At 32.8% G+C, this 21,391-nt stretch overlaps 1 protein-coding gene across 1 annotated transcript; it reads left to right on the top strand.

Moving 5' to 3' along the window:
* The first annotated feature begins 894 nt into the window (after window positions 1-894).
* Window positions 895-20,255, top strand: LOC132732829 (inositol 1,4,5-triphosphate receptor associated 2-like). The gene is made up of 8 exons (XM_060719342.1): window positions 895-971; window positions 7,689-7,858; window positions 10,026-10,147; window positions 14,386-14,456; window positions 17,707-17,767; window positions 18,390-18,569; window positions 19,281-19,449; window positions 20,202-20,255. The coding sequence occupies exons 2-8, from the start codon at window positions 7,718-7,720 to the stop codon at window positions 20,253-20,255; spliced, it is 798 nt and encodes a 265-aa protein (XP_060575325.1). The 5' UTR covers window positions 895-971; window positions 7,689-7,717.
* Window positions 20,256-21,391: the final 1,136 nt, after the last annotated feature.

Below are 21,391 nucleotides of genomic sequence, written 5' to 3'. Positions count from 1 at the left end.
GAACACAGTGCAGCCACTGCATGATTCCTGGGCAGGCTGACAAGCAGTTAACTAGTACTAGTTGCCATCACTTTCACAAGGAACTGATAACTTCTGTACATGCTACAGCAGAGGTACAGTGCATATGACTGCAGAAAGGATTTTCATGCAACAAAAAATTAAACTATGCCTTCATACATTGATGCAAAAATATGAGTACTCTTTGATGAAGGATAGGGTACTGTAGAGGTAGAGTTCTTATAATCTGGCGCGGAAATTCTCTTTCAGTCAGTCCACACTGATGTGATTAGGAAACCCAGAAATGAATAATCTTGCATGACTTACAGTGTTATGTCATGGTCCCTGATGATTCCATATCTAAAATACTTCATGTCAAATTAAAATTCATACACATTTTGTTTGGCTTTCTAAATATATTCACATACTTGTATATAATGCATATACTGTTGTATATTAAAGAACTTATGTATATCACTCTGCATCGAAATGTAAATCTGCAGGTATTTCCTGAAAAAAAAAAGCATTCAAAGCAAATAACTTTTGAATAAAGGATCTCTTATTTGATTTCAAAAAAGGTCTAGTGTAATTTTTTTTATTTTCATGTAAGGGAGACAACTGCATGCACAATTTATATTATATGTGACAGAGTTATGCAGGGAAATGATTGTGAATTATGAAAATGATATTAAGAATTTAGGTATGTTCCACTGCATCCATTTTTCCAAATTATTTATTTTAATTGTTAGTGATATTCACGGATTTATATTACAATATAATGTAATGTAATATAAATCCGTGATGTAACTAAAGCGGTGTTCATCAAAATAACCAAGCATACTTATTGGTAGTTATTTTACCTTACGGTATTTAAAAATGTTTTCGGTTATTTTACAGAGTCCAGTCTACAAAATGAAGTTCCGCGGGACTATTTGACAGCAGAAACACCATGGGATAATTCGTTAAAGCACCAGGTATCAAAAAACTATAGTTATTGCAGTCAGCGTTTTCAAAAATATCGTCTTAAGACTGAAGAATTAAGACATTTTGTCCAAGAAAATCTATGTATTTGCAATTTATTCTTTGCGATTTATGCACGTGTCAACTGATCTGATGCTTTCGATCATCGGATCGTTTTGGAACACGAGAAATGTTCACCTTACTTGTAACGACTGTGAAAGTTTGTGCATAGGATGAAACTGCAATGACCACTGTTTCATCATTACTAATAAAAGGTCATTACAGTATGCAGACAAGTTAAGCCTATTTAAATTCCTTCTATAATACAGTGTAATAGTCTCAATATTTTGACTGCAAGACCGACCAACTTTAAACTGTTAAAAAATGATATATGATCATTGAAGGCGACTATAGCCTATATAATAAAAATTCCCATAAGCGCCATCTCAACACCAAATTTTTGAAAATGGTTGTAAACAAGAGTATCAAGTAGATATGATGGAAGCAGATATAACAATATAACTTGCTTTCTAAGTTGTTTATTTAATTATAAAAATACAACAGTATGTTGCTAGCCTTAACTTAATTGTCCAGACAATTTAATCGTGTAATAGACTACATCATATATGTAGTCTGGAGTTTCTTAGACTACTTACAGTAGTAAATGAAGGCAGGGAACCAGGCTGACTATAGTACTTTTATGATATGGACTAGTCTGATTGGGGGGAACAAGACACTTCATCACACAGACACTCACCTCTCAAGTTTTGAAGACACTTCACACCTCAAGACACTTCACCCACTTCACCCCCCCCCCCCAAAGTCAGTAATGAAATGTTGGTCAGGGGGCACTATGTAATTTAAGAAAACACCTATTGTGATTATATATATTCCTGTACTCAATTGATATCTGTTTCTGGTAAACAGGAAGATCTCTTGATGAGAGTTGAATTGTAATTGTCTGTCACACATTAAGGCTCATGTTGGGGTTTAAGGTCTCAATCCACAATATAGATAGGGTTCTGATATTTAATGCTCATGAGATCAGATTGCTGACAGAAATTCACCTTATTAAAGGCACCTGCATACCTCTAAATGTATTTTGGAATTAGTCTTTTTCAGTAACAATAATTTTGTAAATTACAGACAGCAGAAGAAATGTAACTGTATACACTTTAAAGAAACAAAATGAATTAAATATTGCATGATGTTTATAACTATGCGCATCAATGGACTGATTAAATTTTGATCTACTGTATGATAATTCTTACTTGACTCTCCTTTAATTTCAATTGGCAGATTGAAAATTAAGTTTGTTTACCTTACTTTTATTGTGTTTAGTTTGCTCTTTAGTTGAAATGATATTTATATCAGATATATTGTAATATCTTTGCACATAAGGTAGCGAAATATATCATAGTTACAGTCAGCGTTTATCACAGGTCTACTGTATGGCAAATTATTATATTGATTAGTGATTGTTGTTCCTAATGAAAGTACTAATAGCAAGTGAAGCATGGTATGAGCAGGAAAAAGTAATGTTCTGTGCATAGTAAATATTGGAAAATATTAAATGCCAGTCACAAATAGTTTCATTATCATGCATGGATTTATATAACTACCTAACTGGTATAGTTCTTGTTATCTGTAAATTTTTAAAAATCTAGCCATACTTCTTTTATATATTTGGTATGTATAATATTTTACATTAAACAAATAATAATATTAACATAATAATATTTATAATACATTATTTAGTGTTTGGTATTTATTTTGTATCGTAATTGTCATGATCATTATTTTGAATGATTTATGAAGTTGGAATGGTACTGTACTCATTGGCTGCCAAATTAAGGGTCATTGATTATAGTATTTCTGAAATAAAGGAGGAGTCTGACATTTCTGTTATCATGCACTGCTTTAAAAAGATGTAACGATTTTGAATATTATGTCTGTCTTTCACATCCAACTGTCTGATATTGTGTTTGGGTGAGTGTCATTTTATAAAGTTGTCATGAAAATTTAGAAGTTTTTTTCACTTTGTGTAGACTTGCTGTAAGAGAGTTTCATTAAAATTACAACTTGTAAATGTATACTTTTTTAGCTCACCTGAGCACAAAGTGGTCAAGGTGAGGTATAGTGATGGGGTTATGTCCGTCATTGTGGGTCGTTAACAATTGGGTTGTTAGCAGTCACAGTTTTGATTGGATCATCATCAAACTTTGTCAGAATGTTTGTCTCAAAGAAATACAGGCAAGTTTGAAGATGGGTCATCTCCGGTCAAAAACTAGGTCACAGGAGCTAAAAATAGAAAAAGCTTGTTAACACTCTAGTGGCTGCAGTTTTGATCCAAATATTTTGGAAATTTGTCAGGAAGGTTATTTTAATGATTTTTTAGGTCAAGTTCGAACATGGGTCATCTCTGGTCAAAAACTAGGTCACAGGAGCTAAAAATAGAAAAAGCTTGTTAACACTGTAGTGGCTGCAGTTTTGATCCAAATATTTTGGAAATTTGTCAGGAAGGTTATTTTAATGATTTTTAGGTCAAGTTCGAACATGGGTCATCTCTGGTCAAAAACTAGGTCACAGGAGCTAAAAATAGAAAAATATTGTTAATACTCTAGTGGCTGCAGTTTTGGTCCAAATATTCTGGAAATTTGTCAGGATAGTTGTTTTGATGATTTCTAGGTCAAGTTCGAACATGGGTCATCTCTGGTCAAAAACTAGGTCAGAGAAAAAGCTTGTTAACACTCTAGTGGCTGCAAATATTCTGGAAATTTGTCAGGAAGGTTGTTTTGATGATTTCTAGGTCAAGTTCAAACATGGGTCATCTCTGGTCAAAAACTAGGTCACAGGAGCTAAAATTAGAAAAAGCTTGTTAACACTCTAGTGGCTGCAGTTTTGATCCAGATTTTTTCTGGAAATTGGTCAGGAAGGTTGTTTCGATGATTTCTATGCCAAGTTTGATAATGGATCACCTGGGGTCAAAAACTAGGTCACACTGTCCAAATATGGAAAAACCATGTTAATACTCTAATGGTAACACTTTGACTCAATTCTCACCAAACTTGGTCAGGATGCTTGTCTAGTTAATTGCTTCGAGTTCGAATATGGCTATCTCTGATGAAAAACTAGGTCACAGGAGCTAAAAATAGAAAATCCAGGGTTCCCGCTGTCGCTCGCCAATGGCGCCAAATGCGACAAAATATTAATTCTGGCGCATAAAATCTTTAATTGGCGAATTTAACTGGCGCCAACGTAAGATAAAAGCATCCGACAACTAGTACACTTAAATGTCATAAGCGGCCGCGTCAATTACATAAGCGGCCCAAATGTGAAAGGTCACGCGCTATTAGTTTGTTTATCAAACTGTATAATCGGGTACCGTATAATCAATTATGTCATCAATTGTGTGACACTTCGGGAACATGTGAAGATGAAAGTGTCAATGTGTTAATTGGAACAATTTACGTCTTTCATTCTCTGACTTGGAGCACTGATAATAACATGTGTGGTCAACGGGTGTTAGTAGCGAACAGAGAAGTGAAAGATCGTTTGTTATGTTGACAAACATTGAACTTTAGGTAAGTTGACTGATTAAAAATAATTACCGTTTGAATATTAAATCGAAAGACAATTAAAAGAATAATTTCACTAATGATGGATCTAAAGCCACTGTTTACTGCAATGTTAATATTTTCATATCTGAATGTAAAGTGCTAAAGTGTCTATTCACATGCAAACCCTATTAAAATAAACAATATTTTTTATTGTTAAAAATACTTAGTATTTATTTCATTTTTTAGTTCTCATTGATTTTTAGATGAAGTCAATTTATAGTAATGTTGTTTTTTTTTATTTTGTATCTGTAGATCACCAGATTGTCGGATAGAAGCTGGGAAAGATCTTGGCTCAGTCCAGCCTGTGAGAAGAACTGCTATACTGGCAAAACGGTGGAAAACAGGACCTCTCATGACTAACTTAACATGATGTTTTTGATTACATTTATGCTGTCATGTGTATTTATTTAAAGGGAATTTGAAAACCACATAATACTATGTCTATATTTTAGATAAAACATGTGCAGCTGTAATAAAATGAAATATTATAAATATGTGTTTGTAATCATAATGATATATAACTGCTAGCATATCTTAGCAAAGATAGGCATGTCTCCCTTGCAGAATTATTGGCTCCAACTTTGGAGCCATTGGCTCCAACTTTTTCTGATTGGCGAATTTGGTGGCGCAAACTAATTTTGACCAAGAGGGAACCCTGAAAATCTTGTGAACTCTCTAGTGGCTACTGTTGTTATCCAAATACCCTGGAAATTGGTCTTCAAGTTTGTTTTGATGATTTCTATATCAAGATTGAATATGGGTCACCTGGGTCAAAAGCTAGGTCACACTGCCCAAATATGGAAAAACCTTTTTTACACACTAGAGGTACATTTTTGACTCAATTGCCATCAAACTTGGCCAGGATGCTTGTCTAAGATATTGCTTGTATGTTGTTGATGGGTCAGGGGAGAGATCAAGGGCCATCATGGCCCTCTTGTTTACATACAACTTTAGGTTTTTGAAAACAAATACATGTAAAATAATCATTTTTATGTCGCCTCTACAGAGTAGTGGCAACATATAGGGATCACTTCTCCGTCGTCTGTCCGCACTACCATATAGAGATAGGGGGCTAACTGTAAACAGAACAAAAGAGAACAATAGTGGAAGGGGCAATGGCAATGGCCCTCTGTTAAAAAAAGAAAATAACAACAGAAAAGGCCTTTTATCTTAATTTGGATCGCACGTCTGTCCGTGCGTCACAAAACTTGTCCTGACATTTTCTCAGAAACTTACTGGTGAAATTTTATCCACACTTTACAGGAATGATCAATACCAAGTCTAGTAATTTACTGTATACATATATATACAAAAATAAAAATATACATAACAGAACTGGCACAGTCACTTAATGTTACACAGAGCAACAAATAAGGTGCTTATTTGCGTATTCATGCAATTAATTTTACATAATATGCAATTTTTTTTTTGCGTTTCAAAGGGTGAGCATATATAGTAGATAGATCTCATTGAGTAGATGTGCAGTGCACAAGAACCGTAACTCTGCCTTAGATCTCATTGAGTAGATGTGCGGTGCACAAGAACCGTAACTCTGCCTTGCCTAATTTTGGAGTTATTGCCCTTTGTTTATTTTTACACTTTGAACTTGCTCTAAAACTATAAGAGATATCAACATGAAATTTTGTAGGTAGACAGATCTCATTGCGTAGAAGTGCAGTAAAAAAAACCATAACTATGTCTTGCTTAATTTTGGAGTTATTTGCCTTTGTTCATTTTTACACTGAACTTTGTCAGGGACATTATTAAACGCTTACACTTCAACAGGTATACTATTCTGTGTCCCAAACCTACTATGGAAGCATCACCCGGTTCAACCGGTTCTTGTTTTTGATATGCATATCAAAACCCATTAAAAAAAATAAGATGGTCCCTGGTATCAAAAGACTGCAGAAGTCAAATCAATTAAGCATGAGACCGTAAATTTATTTAACATTCTACTCCGGTTGACAGTCTTTACAGACCGACGGAGTCCGTTGTTTTGCGGAGGCTGTCGATAAGTAGGTCCTATGCGAATAACCTGTAACAGTAGACGCTCTGAAAGCAATATGGTGTTGTATTTACATTATAGGAAACGAAAGAAGATTTGAAACATAACGGTTCTAAATAATAAAAATCTGCCAGAAAACGAAGTTCTTTAACGATGTTTCATGTTTGATATTCCTGAATGCAAACAAAAAACGGGCACATTGGCAAATTCGGGCGAACGCGTAAATAATAATTATAAAAAGTAATTAAACATGAAATTCATATCTTCATGATTGAATACCCAATCGATCTTAAAATCATTGGGTAATATGTTTTAGAATACCCAATTAAATGGAGCCAATGCCCAATTCCACATGAAATGATGGAGTAATACCCAATTCACTTTCAAAGCTTATCTGTTGTTCTGTTACATAAAGGATAATATCAAGTAAGAAGACCTGATATTAAGAGCACATTTTTAAAAATTTATGTAAAAAATCTTTCAATCTTCATGCATTGAAAGGATTGAAGGGTACTAAGTAACTGTTAGACAGTATAAACAATGTCACTTCAATACTTGCTTTGATATTATTATTACTTTATTCCTGTAGCTGGCAGCTGATTAGTGGTTACATTTGGACATGTCATTTGCATTGTAATCTTATATAGATTGCCTGCAAGTATTGAACAGTGGAATATAATGCAAATTAAAGCAGATACGATAATAGTCCTCATTTCTATGTGGAATATTTCAGAATAGTGGTTTAACTTCCTAGCTACCCGGATTAAAGGATTTTTATTGTGATTCTAATCAGTTATGTAATGATTTTGTAAGTGGGAATGAAAATTGTATCAAGTACTCCTTCAATGTGTTTCTGTTTTATAACAGCTATCCATTATAGATACCTTATAAAGAAAGGAAATTGAAATTCTTTTTAATTACCAAGTCAATAAAAGTCACTTGGAAGAAGTAATATCAATAAAAGAATTAATATACATGTGGATTGTGCAGGTCATGGTGTTTGGAAAAAAAAGAATTTGTTGGTTTTAAGAAATTAATGGACTTGATATAAATCTTGTTGTTAAATTAATTAATAATTATTAATAAGAGAATTCTCATTACAGTTGATTGGTAAATTGACTTTTAATTGGTTATGGATGAGGAAGTGGGCGTGTCCTTATCGGAGGAGGAGATGATTGACAGCTTGTTCTACAGATGCGATTCACTTGGAGAGGGCAGAGTTCATGTCTATTCTGTCATTCAATTCCTTAAAAACTGCCTTGGAAATGGAAATGTAAGTTTTCTCTTTATGCAGGTTTACTAGAGATCTATTTGATACTCAGGGGAGCATTGGCCTTAAATTTGCCTCTCATCGCTGGAGGATTCATTTAAGGTAGTCTTACTGTTATGCTTTCCTGCCAAAAAATTCTATCATCGGCCAATACAGGGACTGCGTTCAGGGCAAAGTCAGGCGAAAACTTCGCCGTAAACATATTTTCACTTCGCCCTATATGATCGGAAAATCAAAATTCTAGTCGCCCTAAAATCTCTATGAAATGTTTGACATGTATATTTCTCCGCTCGATAATACTGCAAATTGGTTGTTTCCGGAATGCTAATTTTTCAAAGTCTTGGGCATTGGATTATTTACAATCCCTGATCCTTTATCGCTATGTTCTAAATTCCGGTTATAAATGGTTAAAAATTATTGAATACCGAAGATTGTGAAAAATAATGTTCTGGAAATGACCAATTTATTACGATATGTTAGAAAATTTTTTGCAGTAAAGCATTGCAGTAAGGCTACCTTAAAGAACATTGAAGTAAATGCTTAGACGGAAATAAATGACTTTTTTTATATGCAAACATGGTTACGGCTTATATGGAAATATTTTAAATGATAATTGTTTTTTGAAAAAAAGGCGTATTTTTTATCTGAAGCGCATGTAAGCGGCCATTGTTGACCCTCAAGCCGCCATTGTTGACCCGCTTACGTCATCCGACCCGGATGTGAAAGGTGTGCCTGCGAAAATTTGACTGGTGGACACAGGTGCGCGTTCAAGGCTGCATGACATCATGCGGCCTTAACGTCATGCGGCCATAAATGGCTGAGGGGATGTAGAAAATACCTCATCTTAGTATGTTATTGCCTTTATTGCTAATATGCAATACAAAAACGAAAATGAGCTTCAATAATTATTCTGATAAAGAAAATAAATGATTACCAATACAGATCTTTGGTAGTTTAGCGCGGAGAAAGGTAGTCTAGTACTGGTATAACTCTCCAGGAACGATGGTTTTAGGAAACTACCCGCCTACATGACTGAAATACTGTTGGGAAAAGGCGTAAAATGAAACAAACAAACAAACAAAACCAATACAGATGAATCCCCTTTAAGTCAACAATATTTCCTCATTAGACCCGGTACTGGTGAGCTCCAAGAACCAGAGATGAAAGTGTTTAATATTAAAGTTGCAATGAAGCCATTCTTATAAAAGTATGTTTTAACCAAACTAACTATATTAAAGATCTGGTTAAAGGTATATAAATTCCCTGCCATATTATTAAAGTGAACTAAAATCCGATTATGTCAATATGGTTGCATCTGATGACAATTTTCCATTTCATGTTGTAAATTAGTGTATAATTTGTGTAATTAATCAGACTGAGCAATGGTTACATGCAGAAATAGCTTAAATGCATATAGTGTAATTGTGGGCGAATGACTTGACACAGTTGGAAGCTTGACAGTTATTAGGGTTTTATAATTAAGGCTATGTTATTTTTTTGTTTGTTTGCTGGTTGGTTTTTACGTTGCACCAACACAGTGTGGGTCATATGGTGACTTATCGGCTTTACTGGTGGAGGAAACCTTGGGTACCCCTCTGTGCATTATTTCATGTCCCTGTCTCAATTTGAACCTAAAGCGGTGAAGGGCATTTTGTTTTGAAGTCAACACCCGTAATCACTAGGCCTATGAAGGCTATGTTACGCTGATATTGATGACAATATGTAAAATGGCAAGCTCTTGTTGGAATGTTCCTGTAGAATGTAACTTACCTATTAATCAATGTATTTTCAAGAAACATTGCACTAATGTTTGCATTAATGAGCCTGTATGTTTTTTCAAAAGAACTTTGTTTGTTTAATAGGGCATCTAATTTTGATGCTTGACTGTTGTACTTTGAATATATCAGACAGCTTTAACGTGTATGTTTCTTTAGAATGTATTGGTTTTTGACAGTACAAGTTTGTTTTTTGTACAAATCAAGCTTTGAAAGGTTTGTTGGTATGTCTTTTTGTGTGCATCATGACCTAGATAGTGTTATAATTAATCAAATAAGAAATCTGAAAATACATTATATACATTTTGTAGTGTACATATATAATAAAATGTTGTATGTTCCTCTCATGTTAGTTTCTTTAGTTAATATGTATATTAAGTGTTTATAATTTGCAGAATGAACAAGATTTATTAGAGTTGGCAACAATTTTAGAATCTGAATGTACAGATGGTAAAATCAACTTGTCATCTTACAGACAGGCTGTTAGACAATGGGTCACAGAAATCAGAAATAGATGGTGAGTGTTTAAATAGGATATTGATAGTAATTTATAACAATTCTAATTCTATATAATTATAGGTTTAGTCAAACTATATATTATATATATGATTGAATAACAAAATCATCGCTCTTGACAATTTTGTTGTAACAGTTTTATGGAAAGTTCCTCTGATTAATTTTTAGCTCCACTTATCGGACAAAAACATGGAGATGTTGTCAATACCCTCTTGTTACCATTGGTTAACCTTTTTGTTAATGTCCATTTTCTTGGAAACAGTAAAAGCTATTCACTTCAAACTTGGTATACTTCTTTATTGTCATAAAAAGATGCCATTTCGAAATGGCAGATAATCCTAAAATTATTTTATGCAATGTTATGCCCCTTTCTCAACTTAGAATTAGCTCTGGTTAACCTTTTTGTTAAGATAAATTTTCTCAGAAACTACAAAAGCTTTTTATTTCAAATTTGATATACACGTTCACTATCAAAATGTGGCATTTCAGAAGAGCAGATAATTGTAAAAGATCTTTTTTTTGCACGTTTTTTCTTCTAAGATCATTTTCTCAAAAACTTAAAGTAAATCACTTCAAACTTAAATACTTGTTACATTCTTAAATAAGAATGCATTTCTAAAGTGAAGGTAACTTTTTTTCTCACTAATGGCTCCTTTTTGACTGAATTTCATAGTTAACTTTTTTGTTCAGGTACATTTCTCAAAGTACTTGTTAACCATGAAATTTGAAATGCATTACTAAGGGGCAGATAACCCTTAAAGCCGTTTTTGCTTATTTATTCCCTTCTTTTATGTAGAATATTTGCTTTTACTCAACTTCAAACTCAAATTCTGCTAAGCCCTTTTTTTAGCTCACCTGAGCATATGCTCAGGGTGAGCCATTAGGGTCGTCCGTCGTACGTCGTCCGTTGTCTGTTCACACTTTTAAAACGACATCTCCTCTGAAACCATAAGGCAGATCATAATGAAACTTCACAGGGATGTTCCTTGTGTGAAGCCTTAACAAAGTTGTTCAAAGAATTCAATTCCATAAAGAACTCTGGTTGCCATGGCAACCGAATGAAAAAACTTTATATATCTTCTTTTAAAAAGCCCTAAGAGCTAGAGCTTAAATATTTGGCATGAAACACCTTCTAGTGAGTGTCTACCAAGTTTTTTTTTTAAAAATCCCTGGGGTCAAAATTGGCCCCACCCCAGGTCCCTATATGCATATAGTAAAAACTTAAAAAATCTTCTTTTAAAGAACCCAAAGAGCTAGAGCTTAGATATTTAGCATGAAACATCTACCAAGTTTGTTCAAATAAAAGCCCTTGGGTTAAAATTGGCCCTGCCGGGGGGGGGGGGGGGCGGTAGTAGTAAAAACTTTACAGCATGAAACATCTTCTAATGGGTGTCTTCCAAGTTTGTTCAAATAAAAGCCCTGGGGTTTAAACTGGCCCCAATCCGGGGGCCTATATACAGGTGAGCGACCTCAGGGCCATCATGGCCCTCTTGTTTCTATGTTTATTTTATTGAAGTATCAATACTGAGAAAAGTGGAGCGCGCTGTCTGTGGACAGGTCTTGTTTAGACTTAACCCTAAAAGTGCTGGAACGAAAAGCGTTAAGCCTTTGCCACCAGTATAGAGCCAGGCCAGCCTGCACATCAGTGCAGTCTGACCAGGCTCTATACTGTTGGCTGACAAACTTAAAATATTCAAATTGATATCCCTAAAATTGATAATAGACAGTCCCAAAAATGGAAGTGGGACAAGTCCATTTAAATATTCAGCATGTTTAGACTTAAAATGCATAATGTTGATTGTAGCACATTTTCATATACATATGTATATTTATTCAAACACAGTAACAAATCTGTAGTGCAGAAAATGAAATGGGTACAGATTAAATTACCTTTAACTGGCCTTTAATTAAAATTGGAATTAAGTTCCATTACAGTTACTTTCTCAATATATCTATACTTGCTTCTTTATGTGAGTAAAACAATGGACTGACGAATTATGTGATTGTTGAATAGGTATTGCTATCAAGTTACTAAACTTTTAAGTACAGGTATTGTAAGTTTAAATGTACAATTTACATAGGAAAGAAACCGGTTCAATAGAACTTGGAAGTGCTTTATAGTGATTCAGCTTATAATCAAATTCTTTTGGATAACAGAGAAAAACAATAGTTAGATTGGAGAATTTTGTTACTGAGTATACATAATCTTCATAGACATTATTGAAAAAGAAATCATCTTAATTGTAATTAATCGTTGTGAAGCATACATTTGAACTTTATTTTGATGATCAAGTGGGAGATTTTTCTTCAAAAAGAGGGAGATTTTAGAATTTGCAAAAAAACAAAGAAGGAAGTTCTGACATCAAAAATAGGGAAATTTCTTTAATTTGTGAAAATACCCCTTATTTTAAGAAAAATCTTTGAAAATATGACTGCAGAAAGTGGGAGTCTCCCGCTAAAAGTGGGAGAGTTCACATGTATGGTGAAGTGATATTTATTTGATTTAAATACAGTAAGGTGAGAACTTGATTTGGAGGTTTATTGTTGTAAGATTTTAATTTTCATGGTCATAAATTCCTTTCTTAAATGAACAGGAATGTTTTAAAAATTTTCAGTCTTAGAGCATACTATACTGATTGGTTACTAGTGAAATTATATCTATACCTCCAACACAACTAAGTTATAAGGGGGATATTTTTAAATCAGCTTTTCTGTCAGTTGGGCCATCCTTTTGGGTTTTGTTTGTCTGGGGAATAACTGAAAAACTATAGGAGGTATCAGCTCTTGAATCTTAACGGATGTACTGATCTCATTTAGAAGAAATGCAGTGTTCAACTGTTCATGAACCATAACTCTTTTGCATAATCAATTATCACCCTTTGTAATTTTATTACTCTGACACTACTTAAGGGTGGAATGATAAGCCTTGTTACCGCCCAAAGGGAGGGTTCCCTCGGGACAGATATTCCAATCCGAATATCGCAACATATGATATTTTTCTTGAATATTTTACCATATTCTATTATATTTTAAATTCTTTACCTTTATAAAAGACACTCTATGTCTCCTAACTAATTATACTGAATATTAAAGAGAGTACTTATTGCATTGCATTGTAAGCTTTAGGCTCCAGTCATGCAATTGCAGGGTTTTGCATTTTACATGAGTTGTTTACTGCGAAACAAATTTGCTTTGTCATTTAATCCTTCATACATGGTTAATTAGTTGTATTGCAGGTATTGTTACATTAGAACAATGTTTTGCCATCTCCTTAAATAAATAGATGCATATTAAGATATTACGTGAAGATTATTTATATATATTCTCTATAAATATAACAATATTGTTTGCACATGTGACTCCAGAAATACATTTGGAATTACAGAAAAATCAATCTTGATCAATGAATTTTATGCATTGAATTTCATGAGGAAACTTAGTTATTTTATAAAATACCGATATATCCTGTGTTTTTCCAGTGCAGCACTTTGTTCTTTAGCATAGCCAGCTTGCTATTTATAGCATAAATATTTTACTTTTTAAATGACCTAAATAGGATTAGAATTTTTTGCATTTTTTTCCACTGTCAAATTTTTTGCAGTGACTTTTTAAAATTAATAAACTTGTAAAATGAGAAACAAGCTTGCAAAATTGAATTAACAGGGTTCAAATTTCTGCTTGCATCCTCCAACAAGTTGTTTGTAAAACATGCAAAAATCATGCAACATCGTCAGCGACAGCCATTGTCTGTTTGTTTTATCAAAATATTACAGAGTTTGCCAGGCAGCAGTGGCTTTCTTACCCATCGTATAAACCAACTGTTTTAAAAGAAAAAATCAATGGAAGAAACCTTTTAGATTTTACTTGCAAAAGCTGAAACTCTACTTGATTTTTCTGGTGTTGCAGGCCACTTCGAAACATGTTTTATGTTTCAGCCACAGTTTACATGTAGTTAGCAAAATGAAACAACATCCTGCCAATGCGCAGGTGCTCTCTACTGTTGTTCTGCAAAAATAACTTGCAAAAATTTTAGAATGAAATATTAAATCTTTTGCAAATTTCAAAATTTGCTAGTAATTTGCCAGTATATGAGCGGAAATTCAAACCCTGCTCAAACTTACAGAAAAGTAAAATTAGACAAGTCTTCATAGATGTTACCTTAAATAAACAAGGAGGGAGATAAGTTTGATACTACTTTAAGAATAAAAAGTTGATGCTATATTGTTGACTTCTTTATAGTGAGAGTACAAATTTCCTAGAGCCAGATGGACCTCTTAACTCTTCATACAACCTCTTCAACAACTCTACAGGTATACTTTATTTCTTATATCAACTTAAGCAATATTTGTATTTTACTGAAAACTGTTTTTCAATTATGCTTGGCTATAACTACTTCATAATGACATAATGATGATCTTAGGGGTTAAACCTACTAATTTTCGCGGATTTGATACATGCAACTTTTTCAAGGATACAAACATTCGCAGACATATATTCACCGCAAAAAACGCTAACTTAAAACGTGCGAAACAATTTCTAGGATAATGGTACTGGGGTCCTACATATTTACCGGACAATCAGTTTACCGGACAAAAGATATTACTGCTGAATAGAGCTTTATTTTTTGCTTCGATTCAAAAATCATACATTCTGAATTGTACACCCACTTTCTATTTCAAAGTAAATAACAACAAAACCACTCTCAGGTAAATATTGTTGATTCAGTTCTTTATCTACTAACATGCCCTTTTGCTTACTAGTCATTTCATAACCTGGTCATGCGGGGGAATAATCTGTTCTGCGCAGGCCCGAATATGGAGACCCTTAATGGGTTTTTTTTAGATAGGTTTTACTTTTAATTCTTTTCAACGTTACCTCAAGAGACAATCGTAACATATTTTAATGATAAAAAGTTATTTTATATTTAGTTTAAACAGTATCACATTATTGTCTTTTACAAAGAAGTTCAAATTAAAAAACATATAAGGAAACGGGTTACGCCCATGGAAGGAAACTCTACATGAAATATAAATAAAATTGATTTTATGGCTTTTGTAATATCCTACATGATGACCAAAAGGAAACTGTATGACAAAGAACAGAACAACAAAATTCTATTTGAATATTAAAATGTTTCATACGTTTAAGGATCATGAAGGATCAATACGTTGAGTTAATAGTATTAATTTCATAGTTAAATAGTTACACCCTATATATTGGCCTCTTCATGGCTGCCGTGTCTATTTCTAGTGACATGCTGGGTTTTTCATATATCTTAACCTTGCCATTCAATAGTGGTTGTTTCCTTGCTGGTTATTTAAAGATTAATTTCAATTCACGACTTCAAAAAATTTTGAAACACAATGTCCGGTAAATTGAGTTGTCTACACGATTTTTTTCCTCTTTTAATGACCTACTTTAAAGACACATTTCTACGGTCAAATGTTTAATTTTATGTTTGATAAAGGAATGTTTACGTATATTAAGAACCCACAATTATTTTGGTAAAATTTCATTCTTTTTTATTATTTTAAATAAAAGTTACAGCGAAAAAACATCATATTTTGTCCGGTAATATGTAGGATCCCAGTATACACATTATGGAAGTAAATAACTTTGAACCAATAACTTAAAATGGTTGTATATCCCATATAGAATGTTAAATTCTTCATTGTGAGGAGGTTGATGATAGATGGTTGACTATAGTAAGGTGACTGTATATGCCTGAAATTTTAATAAATTGAGGGAAATCATTCTTGTTGTTTTTTTCTAACTGTTAAAAGTTATATACGCTTAGAGTGGTCGCGTGGCCTAGTGATTAACGCGTCGTACTAGTAATCTAAGGAATGCTGACCATGTGGGTTCAAACCCTGTCTGGGACAAGCCATTGTTTATTTGAGCAAGAAACTTTACATTTATTGCTTAGTACCGGTTGGTTCCATGAACAGATTTGAGAGTGTTTCAATAAGTTTATAGCTTCTAACTAGGGCTGGAGCGAGTATCTGAGTACTCGGATAATCACAAATCAAAGTGAAAAATCAAGTTTGAATAATCGTAAGCCCAGAGATCGTGGATCATGATGTAATTTTTAGCTCGACTATTCGATAAGAATAAGTAGAGCTATTGCAGTCACCCGAGCGTCGGCGTCGGCCGTAACCACTTATGTTAAAGTTTTTGTAATAGTTCAAATATTTTCAAAGTCCATTGACATATGGCTTTGAAACTTTGCACACTTGTTCACCATCATGACCCCAACCTGTAGACAGGAGGAGGTAACTCTATCAAGCATTTTGACAGAATTATGCCCCTTTTTCGACTTAGAATTTACGTTAAAGTTTTTGTAATAGTTCAAATATTTTCAAAGTCCATTGACATATGGCTTTGAAACTTTGCACACTTGTTCACCATCATGACCCCAACCTGTAGACAGGAGGAGGTAACTCTATCAAGTATTTTGACAGAATTATGCCCCTTTTTCGACTTAGAATTTACGTTAAAGTTTTTTTAATAGTTCAAATATTTTCAAAGTCCATTGACATATGGCTTTGAAACTTTGCACACTTGTTCACCATCATGACCCCAACCTGTAGACAGGAGGAGGTAACTCTATCAAGCATTTTGACAGAATTATGCCCCTTTTTCGACTTAGAATTTACGTTAAAGTTTTTGTAATAGTTCAAATATTTTCAAAGTCCATTGACATATGGCTTTGAAACTTTGCACACTTGTTCAACATCATGACCCCAACCTGTAAACAGGAGGAGGTAACTCTATCAAGCATTTTGACAGAATTATGCCCCTTTTTCGACTTAGAATTTACGTGAAAGTTTTTGTAATAGTTCAAATATTTTCAAAGTCCATTGACATATGGCTTTGAAACTTTGCACACTTGTTCACCATCATGACCCCAACCTGTAAACAGGAGGAGGTAACTGTATCAGGCATTTTTCTATCAAGCACTAAGAATAGTCGAGCATGCTGTCCTACCGACAGCTCTTGTTTTAGATACCTTCACTGTTTCTCACACTGTTAAAATTGAGAAAAATACGATTTGAGTATAAATTATATGAAGTTTACCTACATACAATTTGCCGGTTAAAGACCATGTACCATGATGCTGAGCTAGGCAGTAATCGGTTTCAAAAAACAAAACAAAAATACTCATCCAAATAATAAAAACATAAATCTAGTTTATATTTTATATGTTTAATGTTTAGTATTGTTTTTTTTTAATAAACATGTTTATATAACTAATGTACATGTTTTTATGGATGTCTTAATAACAAAAGATTTGTGGTTCGATTTGTGAACCCTAAGCGCTGAATCGTGGTTCGGATCGGATCGTCACTTATCTGACGATCCACACCCCTACTTCCAACACAATCAAACTAAAATAAATTTGTATAATCTAAACTATATACACTTTGTTTAAATGCCCCAAGCATTACTCCTGTAACATTTTTCCAAATGGCATTATTATTACATTTTTATCTCAATTCACTAGAACCAGTGATTATATGTTATAGGTCAATATTTTTAACTGAATATTTCTATTTTTAGACAGGTCATTATGTATAGAGACATCAGGTATTGGGGATGGATCCTTTCATAAGACTGAAGAGTAAGTTTCTTATGCTTGAATAAACATTAATTTGGTAACATATTATCTTATGGTAGAAATTTCGTCAGAGATTTGTCCTATAAAAATAATTAAAAAAAAAAAATGTATAAATTACCTTAGTGCAATAACTGATTAATGCTATTAAATTTAGAAACACTTATTACATTATTGCACTAAGGTGACATGATTAATCATTTTCTGTTATAACAGTGGAGCATATCTCCTTATACCAAAGGGAAGTGTACTTGCATGGAAAGATGCTATTTTCTAAACAATGTGAAAAATTCTTTATTGTCACATGTAGAAAATATAACTTTTCTATCTCTAGTACAATATTTTCTCTTTTGTTCTGATAAGGCTATGCACAAATATTGAAGATCGTTGATGCAAGTATATTTCTTTTGACATTTCTCAGTTTTATTATATTAACTTCTTCCTTAAGTACCATTGATTTCATAGATCTTTTTGTATAAACAATTTAAATTATTGAATAATCCATTATATTTAGTGGGATATTTTAATGATCTCTACTTCTATTGTTTTTAGATATAGAAATCAGATTTTTTTTATCAACAGTTAACTTTTAATGTTTCTGAGATTAAATTCATTATTTTTTATTCAGTGACCTAGGGGAGTTGCTACAAGAGATGGAGGATTTAAAGTTTCAGAATCGCAAGTTGTGTGAAGAACAGATACAGTTACGTAACCAATTAGATGCCCAGGAAGAAGTCACTACCAACCTAACTACAGAGCTGCAAAATAGAAATAAAGATGAAGAACAACTGAGGAAAAAAATTAAAAGGTGAAAATATACCATTTTTTACCAGTCGTATTTCCATCAACTTTAATGTAGCTTTTACTATTATAAGAACAATGTAATGAGAATTTTTACTGAGTGATATGATTTCACTAACCTTCAGTTTAAGAGTCACCTGTGAAAGATGGAATCATAGAACTGTAGCAAATGACAAATAGCAGTGTAAAATCTTATATTACTTCTTTCTTGTATCATCTTACCTGGTTTATTTAGGCAGCAGTAATAACAGTGATTACAGAATAACAATTGAACAAGTTTTTTGTAATTAACAAGTGATAGAATGGCAAGAATCTTAGGATCATATCATGTCTTTATTTTTTGGACAGTATAAGAGGTTAGTAATACAGCATCACCTTAGTACAGTAATGGATTAACTCCTATTAAATTATATAAGGAGTTAACCCATTACTGCACTAAGGTAATGACATGTCTTTATTTGTTCAATGCCACCTCATTTGTTTTAAAAATGTCTAACAAAACATTAAAAATCATTTAAGATTATCAAGGATAATTTATTTTTTCTTCAGTCATGGGGTCAAGCTGTATATTTTTTGGCCATTGAGTTATGTACCTCAGGAGTTACAGCTATTTGTACATTTTTCAGTAATTTTTATAAGATTAGAATAAAGAAATTTGTAACAAGTAAGTTACACAGAAAAAAAGTTGCATAGTATGAAATTTTTTATTTGTTTGCAGCCTTCAAGATATTGTAGAATTAAGGCAAGGTGTATTGGATGAAAATGAACAACTAAAATCAAAATTATTGAGTACCCAGGAATTAAAAAGAGATTTGGACACTAAAGTGCTTACCTTAGAAAGAGAAAATGTCAATTTAGAAAGCCAGGTCAGGAACTATGAAAGTAAGGTGAGTAGTTTTCCTGTGTCAAAATTATATAAAATTCCCATAGGATAATTACATTATGTTTATTTGCAAAGACGATTCTGTGAAAAATTTGCAGTTACTATTGTTTTGCATAAAAAAGATGCCAAATATAGGGCGTGCCCAATTAGCAATAGTGTTTAAAATTCCCGATTTATTTAATCTTAAGAATTGCTAAAAATTGTGAAATTTCTCTCCAACCATCTCAACTTTCTATGCATATAATTATAATGTTTATGACCTTTTATAAAGATTCCACTTTCTGGTGTGCATTATCATTTAAAATATAAAAAAAAATCCAAGTGTAAAATATAGACCTATCAGTCTTTTATTCTAAGACTGAAACATTATGAACTATCTTAATCTCATATACTAAAATAAAAAAAAAGTTAAGGTGAAAGGAAATTATCTTTCAAAAAAGTGAATATAGATGCTAAGATCAGGTGCAGCAAATATTCAGCAAAGTTCTTCATATTGATGTTTCAAGTATTTGAAGTCTGAAAATTGTATCTAAGATTACACTACATGATTACTTAATTCAAGTGTATACATGCCAAATTTTGATGAAGATTTGTTCATAGAAAATATTTATGATATAAACTTTCTCTTTTAAAATCAGTGATGTTTTCCTGATTCATGTTTTCTTAAATATTTTATATCTTAATGTGTGATAACTCAAGCATATATGAAATTAAAGCTGAAGATTATTTGTCTCTCTTGTAAGTTGTATATTGCAGTGGAGAAGTATCAATAGATTTTCAAAATTTGATCTATTATTTATATCCACGTAGATCTGGACAGGCTATGTCTATTATTAAAATTCTGTCTGCCAGTATTTACTGAACTGCTATTGAAGACTTAGTATCAACCTGACCCCTCCAGCCCCACCCCACCCCCCCCCCCCCCCCCCACACACACACACCTCAAAAAAATTAATAATAATAATGTATGATAAAATAATTTCACATGACAAATTACAAGCATCAAATCATTAAAAATAGACACATTTATCCAGTATTACTTAAATCAATCAATAATCAATATCATGCACTGATGAAATTTCAGTGCAATTTTAATTTTAGATAACACAATTGAGCCCTAGAGAATGATGTTTATCATTTAGCAAGCTGTATTATATTATATTGTAAATTATGATGATCTGACAAATGCAGATTGATGTATTTTGACCAGTATATTGAAGGATTATAACAACACCCTGTTATGTCCCTATCTCCCAAACAGACTCACTATACCTAAAGTTGAAAAAGATTTTGATTTGGCATTGAAGCCTTTTAATATCACTTGCAAAAGTTAGACATTGAGAGTGATTGTGTTGAAAAATAATAGATCTGCAGTAGCAAGATTTTTTTCCCAACAAATCATATTGTTATATAATTATTTGGTTTGAAATTAATAGTATACTATACCTAATGTAGTAAAGTCGTCTTTTTGTGAAATTGAGTGTTTTAAAAGAATGGGAAATCTTTTCCCAACATAATATTCTCTGGGCTTGAATGAAGTTGAAGTTTAAGGGTGTATATACATTATGTCCAGTTACATTAACCAGACCAAATATAACAGATTATAAACCTTCATTTAATTGTTTAATTTGACCTGACCAGGGCAGTAAATCTACTTATATAAGTAGAAGTCATACTTAAAGTGTTTGTTTGGGACACCTCGGTTTAAATATGTTCAAATTTACTCTCCACTGTTTATCTATACTGTGCCATAATTTATTGTAAACCTGGATTAGGACATAATTCACGACTTACACAATTTTCTGCTAGGCCTCATTTGATCATAACCCTTGTAGCCTATTACCTTACTAAATTTATATGTCGTAGTAACCCTGTTTTGAGTTGAAAATTTCAAAGGAATTCTGAGAAAAAAATACAGAAGTTATATTACTAATGTACATGTGCTT

This window comes from Ruditapes philippinarum, unplaced genomic scaffold, assembly GCF_026571515.1.
Source record: "Ruditapes philippinarum isolate M1 unplaced genomic scaffold, ASM2657151v2 ctg3445_1_1_1_1, whole genome shotgun sequence".
In the NCBI taxonomy this organism is placed as follows: domain Eukaryota; kingdom Metazoa; phylum Mollusca; class Bivalvia; order Venerida; family Veneridae; genus Ruditapes; species Ruditapes philippinarum.
This window is presented reverse-complemented; position numbering and strand designations above follow the sequence as displayed.

Excerpts from the sequence above, each read along its gene's own strand:
- LOC132732829 (XM_060719342.1), top strand. The coding sequence starts at position 7,718 with ATGGATGAGGAAGTGGGCGTGTCCTTATCGGAGGAGGAGATGATTGAC. Across the intron at positions 10,148-14,385 it reads ACAGAAATCAGAAATAGATG|TGAGAGTACAAATTTCCTAG; the intron begins GTGAGTGTTTAA and ends ACTTCTTTATAG. Across the intron at positions 14,457-17,706 it reads CCTCTTCAACAACTCTACAG|ACAGGTCATTATGTATAGAG; the intron begins GTATACTTTATT and ends TTCTATTTTTAG.